Source organism: Phyllobates terribilis, unplaced genomic scaffold (genome assembly GCF_046119375.1).
Source record: "Phyllobates terribilis strain yellow unplaced genomic scaffold, ASM4611937v1 Scaffold_3__8_contigs__length_932513732, whole genome shotgun sequence".
Classification (NCBI taxonomy): Eukaryota; Metazoa; Chordata; class Amphibia; order Anura; family Dendrobatidae; genus Phyllobates; species Phyllobates terribilis.
The window spans coordinates 199,850,404-199,865,004 of record NW_027362763.1 but is presented as its reverse complement, the minus strand read 5'-3'; the positions used below and the strand labels follow the sequence as shown (position 1 = coordinate 199,865,004).

Genomic DNA, 14,601 nt, shown 5'->3' with positions numbered 1-14,601 from the left:
GATGTCACTGTGGCAGAGACACTATCACCGGCCCAAAAACAACAGTGCCGAGAACTGCAGCAGAGAAACCGAGACCTGTTCTCAGAGTTGTCTGGATGTACGCAGGTTGTGGAGCATGAGAACTTGACAGAACCGCATGTGCGGTGAACCAAAGGCCATATCGAATCCCCGAAGCCCGCCGTGAGATGATCTCCAAGGAGGTGCGGAGGATGTTGAGCCTGGCCATCATCGAGGAGTCTAAGAGCAGCTGGTCCAGCCCCATTGTTCTTGCACCAAAGCCGGACTGAGAATGGCATTTCTGCAATGATTACAGAAAACTAAACGAAGTGTCTAAGTTTGACGCCTATCCGATGTCCCAGGTCGATGAACTTGTTGAACGGCTGGGGGGCATGCCACGTACATCACTACCTGGGACCTAACAAAGGGTTACTGGCAAATTCTCTTGTCCCCAGGTGCCAAGGAGATGACTGCCTTCTGTACACCCGACGGGATGCTGTTCGGTCTGCAGGGAGCCCCAGCTACCTTCCAGAGGGCCATGGACCGGATCCTAGCCTCGCACAAGAAGTACGTCGCCACTTACCTGGACGACATCGTGATTTTCAGCCCAGATTCAAATCACCTGCAGAAGGTCCAGGCGGTACTTGGGGCACTAAGAAAGGCCGGGTTTACCATAAACCCAAAAAAATGCGCCATAGGAAAATAAGAGGCAAAATATTTGGGCTACATCGTTGGAAGGGGCGAAATAAAGCAGCAAGTGAACAAGGTGGAGGCAATCTGGAATTGCCAGCAACCGGCCTCCAAGAAACAGGCTCGGGCATTTCTGGGAATCGTGGGATACTATCGGCGATTTATCCCGAATTTCGCCATGATAGCGGCACCCCTGACCGACCTGCTTAAAGGTATGAAGACGGCGATGGCGTTCCAGGCATTGAAGCTCGCCCTGTGTAAACAGCCTGTCTTGAAAGTACCTCATTTCAATAAAGAGTTTGTGGTCCAGGCGGACGCCTCAGAGGTCGGCATAGGATCTGTGTTATCCCAAGAAGTAAATGGGGATTAACACTCCATTCTTTATCTCAGCAGAAAACTCTTGGCCTGTGAAAAGAACTATGCTATTGTGGAAAAAGAGTGCCTGGCCATCAAGTGGGCAATTGACACCCTGAGATCAGTGGCGTACCGCCAATGGCGGCAGACCACGCCACTGCTATGGGGCCCGTGATCGCGGGGGGCCCGTGAGCCGAGGGGCTCCAAGCAGCGGCGGGACCCAAGCAGCGTGGGGACAAGTTGTATAGGTGTGTATTGGTGGATAGTGGTGGGGGGAGGGAGGTTGCGGCAGAGTGGAGCACACAGTAGCCGCTGAAGCAGCTATCACGTGTGCCCGCTGCTAAAGGGACATGAATATTCCCTCTTCTCCACTCCCATGGGCGTGTAGAAGAGGGAATATTCATTCTCTTTAGTAGCGGGCACGGAGGAGCGCTGAGTCGCAGCTCCTGCTGACAGTGCCTGCTACAAAAGAGAATGCATATTCACGCTTCTCCACGCCCATAGTCCTGGCGTGGAGAGGAGTGAATATGCCGGCAGCAGCAGCTCACCTCGGGATCTGAGAATGCGCGTTGCTCAGATGCCGACATGAGCTGCAGCAGACAGGACGCAGCGCTGGAGGAGAGGTGAGGAAGAAAGGTGAGTATTAGTGTTTATTTTTTTTGTGTGTGCAGTGATTGGGGGATGAGGGGGCCGTATATACCAGGATTGGGGGATTGAGGGGGCCACGCATACCAGGATTGGAGGATTGAGGGGGCCACGCATACCAGTATTGGGGGATTGAGGAGGCCACGCATACCAGGATTGGGGGATTGAGGAGGTCACACATACCAGGATTGGGGGATTGAGGAGGTCACACATGACAGGATTGGAGGATTGAGGAGGCCACACATGCCAGGATTGGAGGATTGAGGAGGCCACACATGCCAGGATTGGGGGATTGGGGAGGCCACACATACCAGGATTGGGGGATTGAGGAGGCCACACATACCAGGATTGAGGGATTGAGGAGGCCACACATACCAGGTTTGGGGGATTGAGGAGGCCACACATACCAGGATTGGGGGATTGAGGAGGTCACACATACCAGGATTGGGTAATTGAGGAGGCCACACATACCAGGATTGGGGGATTGAGGAGGCCACACATACCAGGATTGGGGGATTGAGGAGGCCACACATACCAGGATTGAGGGATTGAGGAGGCCACACATACAGTACCAGGATTGGGGGATTGAGGAGGCCACACATACCAGGATTATGAGATTGAAGAGGCCACACATACCAGGATTGGGGGATTGAGGAGGCCACGCATACCAGGATTGGGGATTGAGGAGGCCACGCATACCAGGATTGGGGGATTGAGGAGGTCAGACATACCAGGATTGGGGGATTGAGGAGGTCACACATGACAGGATTGGAGGATTGAGGAGGCCACACATGCCAGGATTGGAGGATTGAGGAGGCCACACATGCCAGGATTGGGGGATTGGGGAGGCCACACATACTAGGATTGTGGGATTGAGGAGACCACACATACCAGGATTGGGGGATTGAGGAGGCCACACATACCAGGATTGAGGGATTGAGGAGGCCACACATACCAGGTTTGGGGGATTGAGGAGGCCACACATACCAGGATTGGGGGATTGAGGAGGTCACACATACCAGGATTGGGTAATTGAGGAGGCCACACATACCAGGATTGGGGGATTGAGGAGGCCACACATACCAGGATTGGGGGATTGAGGAGGTCACACATACCAGGATTGGGTAATTGAGGAGGCCACACATACCAGGATTGGGGGATTGAGGAGGCCACACATACCAGGATTGGGGGATTGAGGAGGCCACACATACCAGGATTGGGGGATAGAGGAGGCCACACATACAGTACCAGGATTGGGGGATTGAGGAGGCCACACATACCAGGATTATGAGATTGAAGAGGCCACACATACCAGGATTGGAGGATTGAGGAGGCCACGCATACCAGGATTGGGGGATTGAGGAGGCCACGCATACCAGGATTGGGGGATTGAGGAGGTCACACATACCAGGATTGGGGGATTGAGGAGGTCACACATGACAGGATTGGAGGATTGAGGAGGCCACACATGCCAGGATTGGAGGATTGAGGAGGCCACACATGCCAGGATTGGGGAGGCCACACATACCAGGATTGGGGGATTGAGGAGACCACACATACCAGGATTGGGGGATTGAGGAGGCCACACATACCAGGATTGAGGGATTGAGGAGGCCACACATACCAGGTTTGGGGGATTGAGGAGGCCACACATACCAGGATTGGGGGATTGAGGAGGTCACACATACCAGGATTGGGTAATTGAGGAGGCCACACATACCAGGATTGGGGGATTGAGGAGGCCACACATACCAGGATTGGGGGATTGAGGAGGCCACACATACCAGGATTGGAGGATTGAGGAGGCCACACATACCAGGATTGGGGGATTGAGGAGGCCACACATACAGTACCAGGATTGGGGGATTGAGGGGGCCACACATACCAGGATTATGAGATTGAAGAGGCCACACATACCAGGATTGGGGGATTGAGGTGGCCACACATACCAGGATTGGGGGATGAGGGGTGCCATACGTACCAGGATTGGGGGATGAGGGGTGCCATACGTACCAGAATTGGGAAATTTACTATTAGCTGCTGCATTTCCCACCAGGCTTACATTCGAGTCAATACGTTTTTCCAGTTTTTTAGTAGTAAAATTAGGGGATTCGGTTTATACTCGGGTCGGCTTATTTAAAATATACGGTATTTTAAAAATCAGTGAGTACGTGGTGCCCATAATACTGCAGGACTGTGGGGTGCATTATACTATATGGGGCTGCATTTTACCCTATGGGGTGTGTAATATACTGCATGGAGGACTGTGGGGAGTGAATTATATTCTATGGAGGACCATGGGAAGTTCATTATACTATATGGAGGATTATGGGGGGGGCGCATTATATTATATGGAGGATTATGGGGGCACATTATACTACAGTATATGGAAGATTATCAGTGGCGTATTATACTATATGGAAGGCTATGTGGGGCCATTATAATATTTTGAGGGCTATGTGGGGGGCCATTATACTGTTTGGAGGGCTAGTGCAGAACATTATACTGTATGTAAGCCCATTATAGTGTATGGAGGGCTCTGTGGGGGTCTCAGTTGGGGGATCATCCTGTGTTGGTGTCACCATACTTTGCCTTGGGAGTTGAAGTGGGGTACTGTAAGGTCATTATACTGTGCATGTGGAGGCTAATGTGGAGGAATGCACCATGGGGGTATCATACTGTGTTTGGGGGGCACTTTTGTTGGCATCATACTTTATGGGGAAATGAAAGAGGGATCTAGGACTTTAGCAGGAGGTAAATTACTATGTAAAGGCTGGAAAGTTGTGAGACCTGCTCTTCTGTGACACAGACAAATATTTCTTTATTTGCGGGGGGGGCCCAATTAGAGCTTCTGCTATGGGGCCCCATGATTTCTATGTACGCCCCTTCCTGAGATACTACTTATTAGGCTGGAAGTTCAGGCCAGTGTCAGATCATGCTCCCCTAAGATGGATGAGGGAAAGGATGGGGAAAAATGTCCGGGTGACTAGGTGGTTCCTGGCACTCCAGGACTTTAGTTTTTCAGTGGAGCACAGGCCCCGAAAACTACATGGTAACGCAGATGCCCTGTCCAGACTTCCATGTTTAGTAAGTGAAGGTACCAAAACCCCTGGATTTGGGCAGAGGGGGGGATATGTGACAAAGTCACTGACAGAATACTGTAGGGGAGATATGTTTCACTGAGGCTGTTGGCTTGAGTGATGTGAAACATGGAAGTTTCTCTTGCATAGTAGGTGCAAAGAGGTTTAAACAGCCATTTAAAAAGGGTATATTTTATTGGTGGATGGCTGTAGTGCAGGCGGGAGGCCATCCACCCTACCAGGTGAGCGAAACTGCCATCCGATCACCATGTTATTTTGGATAACATCCTATTGCACTCTTTTTGCTCCCTAGTTATTTTCCTAACTAAAAGAATTACAAACTCCCCAGCAGACCGTCATAGCGGGTTGACTAATGTATTCTCTGTTAACGCATCATGCAACCATAAATATACAACGCAACGCAGAGGTTACAAAAGGCAAAAATTGCAAAAATGATTTTTAGCCCATATTACAAAAAAATTGTCTGCAAAGGTGGAGAAACCACCTTGGTTGGAAGCAGAATACCTATTGAGGTGTGGTCTCCAACCTCCATCTCTCCAGCTGTTATGAAAGTAAAACTTTCAGCATGCCCGGACAGACTACAGCTGCGTTTAACATGGCCTGTATTCGATAACAGGGTGGAACCCGTAATGTGTTACTAAGGAAGTCCAAAGAACAATGTTTCCTTCACCAAGATGAATGAACTGCTGACCTACGGTATATAAATGTCACAAATTATTTTAGTGTTGGCACACTGGCAGACGCACTCATACAAAATGACCACTGTAAGATCTGGGGTATAATTTGCATTAATGTAACCTGAAACTATTCATACTAATTCTCAGTCAGCTTTGGAGGAAAATATGTACCTGTCTACCAGAGATGAATGCATTTTACATGTTAATACCGCACAGCTGGATCAGCCGGGCCCTACACGGAGACAAGCAGCCGCCAAACATAATGTTATTGTCCAGCAGGAGTCTGAGGAGCACAAACATTCCAAGAGGAGCAACCGGCAAAGCCAAAGGAAAGGTGGAAATATGGAAAGCAAGCAGCCAACCCACGGGGAATATCTTACCGACAGATCCTTTTCAAACTGCGTGGCCTGTCATTCTTCGGAGCTTTCAGAGGCAGTGAACTGCAGAATTCAAGGTGGAAGAAAAAGAGCACCACCCGAGAGAAGGGAAGCAGTGTATCATGCAAAGAGCAGGAGAAACAAAGAAAAGGTTAATCAAATGAAATTGTATTTTATCTCATCCTACATGCATTGGTATAAGCATTGGAAGTGGAAAAAAAAAAGAAAGTTTGGAGATCGTGCACAGCAGAATCAGAAGATCAGGAAAGTCATTCATGAGGGTGTTCAAGAAAGATGGTGTAGAACAAGATGAACATGACTGATCTTAAAAAGGACCTGTCTCTTGTTAAAAAAAATAGTTAAATGCTGTTTAAAATCCCTGAGCTCTCCTGATTCTAACGCTATTTTCCGTTTTACGCTGCGTCAATTCATTGCAGAGATAAAAACATTTGTTGCATTTGGAGCACAGTATGTGAAATTTCTGCTTACAGTCCAACTGTGCGTTTCTTCAGAGTCTTCTCTGGGGGTGCGCACTTTCAACCTTCTCTCCTAGATGCTACCAATCACACCTTGACAGTGTCTGAGACTGCTAGTGTGATTGGCAGCATCTAGGAGGAAGGGGTGAAAGCACACGCCCCAGAGAAGACTCTGAAGAAATGATCAATTGGACTGGAAGCAGAGATTTCACATACCGTGCTCCAAAAAGCAACAAATGTGAATATCTCTGCAATGCAGCGAGGCAGTGTTAAACAGAAAAGAGCAACAGAATGAGGGATGCTCAGGAATTTGAAGGGTATGTGCACACGTTCAGTATTTGAAACAGAAATATCTGCTGGAAATCTTCTGCAAATATCGATGAGTTGATAAAAAAAGCAGCACAAAGTATGCACATTTTTTGCATGCGTTTTCTCCTATGCATTAGAATAAGTGAAAAATTCTGCAAAAACTAAGAAAGAATTGACAACGGCTTCAAATCTGCAAGAAAAAATAAGTAACGTTTGCACCAGACTTCAGGAATCTCATTCACTTTGTCAACTGTAGGAAGTTCTTTAGTTTTTGTAGCAAATCTGAGCAGAAAAAAATGACAAAAATGCAGCAAATACTAAACATATGCAGATACCCTTACAGGGTATTACTCAATTTTTTCAAGCAAGTGAAAGGTCACATTTAAGATGCACTTCTAGAAGGCCATGAAAGACATTGGCCTTAGTTTTAGGATGACCTCCACAATACCTTCTCAAATGTCCTAGAGAATGGAGCTTTGCAACTGGAGGTATTTCTGCCACTTCTTTCGCAGTCTTCTCATCAGACAGTTGTTTGAGAGGACTTTCTTGTAGTTCACCACACACTTTTTCTACCTACATGGGAATACACAGGGTATAATGAAATATTGCAGGAGAAAGTGACCACTGCAGATTTTACCATTTAACAACTAGACATGATCTACAGTTAACGCAAAGTATGTCTCTAAATATTCATCCAAATCATATATTTGCACTATTTATCATCTCTGGTGAATTGTTTTCAGATTAGAAGCCATGTCTTTTGCTAATTCGATATTTTTACACTGCATTTAATGCTTTTTAATGATCTCAGATATCTAACATACTTTTTCTCATTCAGATACATTATTAAAAAAAAAAATTCTTGCAATTCTCACACTGACCACTGGGGCTATTCTAGACTCAAGTGTCCTGTTCATCCTAAGTCATATTGCAAGACTTGTTAAAGGGTCAATGATGACTTGCAGGATTGCTGCTTCCAACAGGTGGTGCTATAGAGTTCAAGTCTTCTTCCTCCTCTCTGAAGAGGCAATTTGCATTTCCCAGAGGAACATTGCACAGCGAATAAACTTCCTTACATTGGCATGCCAGAGCTGGTATGTCACACTACAGAAGAAGAAGCGTTACCCCTTAGACCTCAGGCCAGAGCCTCTCATCTAACCAAATCAGTTCTCAGACTTTGCACTGATGAGGGGCAATAACCCGAAACACCGTATCTGCAAATTGAGATTCTGATTTGGCTTTTATCCGAAGTCATGTTGCAAGACTTGTTAAAGGGTCAATGATGACTTGCAGGATTGCTGCTTCCAACAGGTGGTGCTATAGAGTTCAAGTCCTCTTCTTCTCTGAAGAGGCAATTTGCATTTCCCAGAGGAACATTGGACGGCGAATAAACCTCCTTACATTGGCATGCCTTAGCTGGTATGTCACTCCACAAGAAGATGCGTTACCCCTTAGACCTCAGTCCAGAGCCTCTCATCTAGCCAAATCAGTTCTCATACTTTGCACTGATGAGGGGCAATACCCCGAAACACCGTATCTGAAAATTGAGATTCTGATTTGGCTTTTATCCTAAGTCATATTGCAAGACTCGTTAAAGGGTCGATAATGACTTGTAGGATTGCTGCTTCCAACAGGTAGCGCTATAGAGTTCTGGTCCTCTTCCTCTCTGAAGAGCCAATTTGCACACTGTTCTTTCCAGTGATTCATACATACATTAGAAGTAATAGACTGATACAGACCCTATCTGTTGAAGTATCTAATGAGCTATTTATAGAGGTGTTAATCTTTGTTGAAATCCTGCCTGTGATCATATTGAGACTCCTGAAAAGTTATCTGTAAAGAACAGTAAGTCTAGAATAGCTACAGTGGCCAGTGTGAACATTGCAAGATTTCAAACTCTTTAATACAAATTATTATATGAAAAAAATAACATTGCCAAAAATTAAAAAAAAAAACCATTCAACAAAAAATCCTAATTTAAACAATAGGTCATTTACATTCCTTTTAAGTCTCTGGTCACATCTACATTGTGGCTTTTATTATCAATTGTTGCACAATGGACAATGGCAATGCCTGATGGACTCTACTAAGGGGGATTTACATTTGCAGAACTTGTAGCGTTAAGCAACAGAATGTTTAACATATGGCAGTCACTTAATAACCAGTTTACACGGGCTGACCGCCAGATACAGACTGTAATGGATCGTTCAGTGTGCAGACTGCCGTTCTTCTCTGCAGCACAGTTCCTGTTTACACTGGACTTTGCGCTGCCGAGAACGATGATCTTTGAGACAAACCAAAAGATCATTTAACCTGACAAAAGAGCAATTTGTTCATTTGTCGGGTGATCGACATTTTAGGAATGATAATCATGCGATGTAGATGCTACTTTAACTCATGTTGTTGTTCTTCTAATTTGTCATTTTGCCAGGAAACAACACTGCATGTAGTGCTATTTGTCCCGTCCATAGTGGCAGAATGTGAACATGGTCTTCGCCTTTGTTCTTTTACATGCCTGCTGTGCTGCATTTTCAAAACCCCACATCTCTCCAGGACAGTCACAAATAGATTAAAGATGTGCTCCTCAGACTGGGAATTTTATCAACATTAAAATCTAGAAGTGTTCTCTGTTTAAAGGGAACCTGACGTGAAAAATACTATTAATCTGAAGACATGGGGTTAATCTGCAGGTAGATCGTGTTCTGAACCTGCCTGGTGCCTGCAGACAGAGCCCCGCTGCCGGGGCAAAATTAACTTTATTCCTCCTGGCAGCCTCAGACTTTAAGTTATTGAGGCGCAGTTTCAGTTACCGCTCAGAATATAGTGAGCGGCAGTTGTAACTGCCCCGGTGTCTCCTGCGATGTATATGTCGCAGTGTCTCCTGTGATGTATATGCCCCCAACCCCTCCTGTGATGTATATGCTCCAATCTCAGTGTATCCTATGTGATGTATATGCTCCAGTCTCAGTGTCTCCTGTGTATTGTATATGCTCCAGCTCCAATGTCTCCTGTGTGATGTGTACACTGCAGCCCCAGTGTCTCCTATCAGATACACTGTATATACAGCAGTCTCAGTGTCTCCAATGTGATGTATACAGCAGACCTCCCACTGCTTGAATCCTATAAATGTAATGTAAGAGGTGATGGATTTCCCACTGTGAGGAGACTTGCAGTGTAATATACATCTGTGTTCAGAACTTACTGCTGTGAGTTCTTGTCAAAATACACCACAAAAGAGTTGACTGCGCTCCAGACGGATGCAAACCTGGAAAAGCAGTTGCGCGTATTATCATCTTTAGCACCTAACATCATACATCGCACCAAAGAGAAGCAGCTCCAGCCATCACATTAGGGGTGAGTTAATAAATGTTTGACCAGATATAGCAAGATAAAGTTCAAGTTGATAATTTTGTACGGCCCCTGAATGATGGTATAAATATCTAAATGGGCCCTGGCAGAAAAAGGTTCCTCATCCCTGCTCTAAGTGAATATATACAATGCAGTAGAGTACAGCATTTGTAGAAAAGTGTAAAAATTAGATCTGATATAGAATTATCTGATTTTCAAAGTTAAGGATTTCTGTTTCTGAAATAACAGCACAGTTTAAAGAGAATTTTCAGCCCAAACTGACAGTATAAACTAAGCACATAGCTTGAAGCAGACACAGACAGAAGAAGCCCCTGTGCAAGAACAATATATGGGCCCTTTGGAGCCCAAGAGCTTATTGTAATGCACAATTCCACCTGCTCTGGGGGTGGTACTTGGGCCCCCTCACCTCTTGGGCCTCTGTGCTGCACCGATTGCACCAATGGTATGTCAGCCCCTGCACATAGCCTTGTAGGGTATATAGCCCCTGTGAAAATCACAACTTTAGTAATCTAATCACTGCATTCAATCTGCAAACTGAAGTTTAATCCAACGTGCTAATTGGGCTGCTCAGTGCACCCTTGGTGTGGCCAAGAGACTCAGTGCACCTTTCCACCCACCGGTTTTGCATGCCCCACCTCCTTCACTGGTGATTGACAGTACTGGCTTGACTTGAGAGAGCACTTTCTGCAGAGAAAACTCAGAAAAGCCAATGCTGTCTATCACCAGTGTGGAAGGTCGGACATGCAAAACCAGTGGGCAGAACAGTGCATTGAGCCTCTTGGCCACACCGAGGGTGAAGAGAGCAGCCTAATTAGCACATTTTATGCCACTTCAGCAATTAGTAACCTAAAGGAGTGAATTGTATAGGGGCCATATTCCCTACAACGTTATGTGCTTAGATGATACTGTTAGTATGGGATGACAAACTCCCTTTAAAGTTTATTTTTTTGGAATGAATATAGCACATATCACTACAGTCATATAGTTTTCTTTTTCAAAATTATGGGAACCACAGTCATGAGTCCCCACAGTAACATCAAAGTAACACCTGCAAAAACCTCAGAAATCAGATCCCGGACTGAAATGTAAAGAAACAAAACATTCCCTAAAATCAGCCGCTAAAATTCTCCTAGTTATATCATCAACATAGAATGTAAGTAAAGCATCGCCTCGAGTTATTGAGCACACCATCTTGTACAGGGTTCTCTCAGAAACAGGACTGAAAGTGACATCAAATTATGCCATAAATACAAGATAGAACGGCACACGAGATCGAAACCTAGCAGAGAAACAAGAGTAGCTCCTGGCCTAATGTAAAATCTCTAACGTCTCCCCAATTTCTAATAATACTTATGTCTTAGTAAGAGGTAGAAAAGCCTTTGGGCCTCTTCGGACACCAATTTGGATGTGACAGCTACATCATGTGCCCCTGTCTTCTGATAACTATCCTAGAAATGCTAGAATAGATTATTTAAAGGGGTGGCGCAATTTTAGAAGGTATCTGCTATCCTCAGGATAGAGGATAACTCCCTAATCATGGGGGAAACACACATGTGAATGGAGTGGAGCTTGAAAATGCACACCTCCGCTCCATTCATTTTAAATAGGAGCATCGGAGACAGCCAAACTTAGCGTTTCGACATCTCTGGTGCTCCCATTGATAATTGATAATGAATGGTGTGGAGTTGTGCATTCTCTACTCTCGGGATCACTGAGTGGTCTTTTAGACATCGGTGCAGCTGCTGAGTTTTCCCCGCTGAAGCCACTCCAAGAAAACGTCGGCAGCCATTTTCCTGAGGCGTTTCGCCATTGTTTTTACAGCCCGTCCCAGAATCTCTTACTTTGCGCTGTTAAGCATAGAGATCTGCTTGAAAACCCCTCAAAGAATGAACATGTCACTTCTTTTAACAGCTTCATAAGACGGAACATGTGCACTGCAATGCTGTTTTGAATTGCTGCAGCGTTTCAGAAAAAAATATACTTTTAAAAGCCAGCCAGGGACTAAGTGTCTCGGATTACTAGTCCAAGAGGCTGGCCCCTGGTGGTCTCTCCTTATACACCAATTGGGAAAGACCTTTCAGTCTATGGAGTGTATCGGGAAGGAGCCGCCGAGGATTGACTTCTTGAATGACCCACGAGACACATTGGCCCCAATTCATCAAAGCTTTTACGTCTCAAAAGTGGTGTAAAAAGCTTTTAAAAAGTCACAAAATTTTGGTGCAACTCAGAGTTGCACCAAAATTTTGCGACTCCTTGTGTTTTCACGTCAGTTTTTTCCAGCTCTGCCAAAATGGGAGTAGCTGGGGCAGGACAGCACAGCTCATCTAGTTCATGACAAGCTGTGGCGTTCCCTATGCCAGAAATCTCACTTCAATTCCAGACCAGAGTAAAATTTCTTGCATTGCGCACGGAGGTGCATGCCACTTCTCAGACGCTCTCCTCTAGACTCACAAAGAGACCTGCACTTCTTAATGAGTTGGGTGCCACTGACTCCACTCCACCATCGCTGGTCTTGATGAGTGGGCGAGGTGGGGTCAGAGGTGTCCAATTCATTAAGAGATGCATGCCTTAAAACTGCTGTGGCATTACTTAAGTACGATTTATGGCTAAGAAAGGCCACAACTTTTCATGAATTAGACAAGCAGGTGTTGTCCCATCTGCCCACCCCCGCTGATGCGCATTTTAGCAGAGGTGGCCATAACTGGCATAAAAAGGCAGGAAAATTATAGCACATCCTTGAGTTGAGTAAAAATGTTGCGACTTTTCAAAGTGTTTTATGCTAGATTATTGGCATAAACACTTTAATGAATCGGGGCTATAGTCCCCAGTCAGTTTATAAAACTTTATTTTCATGGAAACTGCAGCGTTTCAGAGTAAAACATTCACGGCTGCTATAACGAATCAGTGTCTGATATCTGCTGACCGTGGTTAATAGAGATAAGCGTTAGTGTCCGCTGCTAATTGCAGAACATTGATCTCTCCTGGAAGTCCATTGCAATGTTCGGATTTCCGGGGGAAGTCCGGGGGCAGAGAGAAAATTTTGAAATGTTCGGGTCCCCATTGTTTTCAATGAGGTTCAGTCTCTGATTCAAGTTCAGGTACTGTTCTGGTACCCAAACAAAACTTTGGAATAATGTTCGGGTCGGGTACCAGAAGCCAAACTTCCACGTTTGCGCTAAACCCCGAGTGGTTAAGGAGGCATGAATCTCCTGTCAGGTGCCATATAAGTCGCATGCAGTAATTTTTGTAAAATGCACAATTTTATGAGATGAACAGTATGGTACAAACAATGCCAAATTTATAAAAATAGCGCATGTGGAATGATTAGTTTGGAGCTATCAGAGTTGTGCATTTTCCTTAGTAGATTTCCTCCAATGTGTTTGATCCATTCCAATCAGCAGGAAGTCAATAAATCTCGCACAGAATACGTAAATGTATCAGAAGCGCAGAGCCTATCACACCATCTGTTCATTGACAACATCACTTCATTCAATCTCCTGCCACACTGATAAAGTTATCAGTGGGCCAGCAATCTCGGAGACATCTATCTGCTGTAGACCAAAGCTTACATAGGAAAGTAATAATCCAACACCAGGACACTGTCCAAGATGAACAGACTGTGCTAAAGCATTATCACTTTGGTAAATACAGATAAGTGCCCATATCGGTACCTTCAGGGCTGAGGGTGTCCAGCTTCCCCCTCAGACGCCAGCAATCCTAGCAAGCAGAATAATAAAGCAATTCAGCATTGAAGCCAGCAGATGTTTCAAGGTTTGGGAAATGAGTCAAGTATTGGCACCAACAGGCCAGCTCAGCCTTTAGAGAAGCTTTCACGGTTGCTGAGGTCAGCTTGAATCGTCAATGGTCTATGGGAGATGTATTTGTTCTACCAGACAGAGTGTGACGAGTTCCACGGAGACATTTCTGTGCAAAGAATGAAGACCTCTCATAAATGCAAATATTATTCTACCCTTTATACCCTTGTTTCCGAAACTGCCAACAAATGGGATTGGTAAACTTGTCGACATCCTCCAAATACAAATCACTAACAGTGAGAATATCAGGAATAATTATAATTTTTCATGAAATGCTGAACTGACCCTGAAAGTCTTCTAAATAGACACAAAGTACAAAGCAATAGTTAACAACATCACAATGTCAAGGTATAGGAAATCTACATAATAAGAAGAATCTGGTATAAAAAAAACATTATATCAATATTTTTTATACTCTTTGTTAAAACAGTTTTCGTTTTAGGAGTTTTGCTTAAAGGTATTGTCCGTGACTTTTATATTGATGGACAATCCTTTGGATAGGTCATCAATATCTGATCATTGGGTGTGAGACACCCTGCACACCCGCCAATCAGCAGTTCCCGGTGGCAGCAATGGACAGATATGCTCAGTTGCGGAGCTGACCAGCACAGCTCCATCAAATGTATGGTGGCCACGGCTGGGTACTGCACATCTGCCCCAATTTGAATCAATGGGGAATGGATGTGCAGTACATGGTCTGATCATACCACAGCTCCCCTGCTGTCCTGTCTATATCCTCTCTTTTGCTTCCTCCCCTGCCCAGGAGCTGTGGTATGATCAGACCATGTTCC

The 14,601-nt window shown here is 45.2% G+C and overlaps 1 protein-coding gene across 2 annotated transcripts in view; it reads right to left on the bottom strand.

The window, feature by feature from the left end:
- LOC141259040 (glypican-5-like) overlaps window positions 1–14,601 on the bottom strand; it is a 323,430-nt gene that overhangs the window by 228,406 nt on the left and 80,423 nt on the right. The window contains exons 4-5 of one of the 2 annotated variants that reach the window (XM_073674458.1): window positions 7,075–7,199; window positions 5,845–5,904 (exon numbers count right to left, since the gene is read on the bottom strand). In XM_073674458.1, coding sequence (XP_073530559.1) covers window positions 5,845–5,904; window positions 7,075–7,199 — 185 coding nt within the window. The remainder of the gene's footprint in view (window positions 1–5,844; window positions 5,905–7,074; window positions 7,200–14,601) is intronic. The other variant, XM_073674460.1, reaches the window with a different exon arrangement.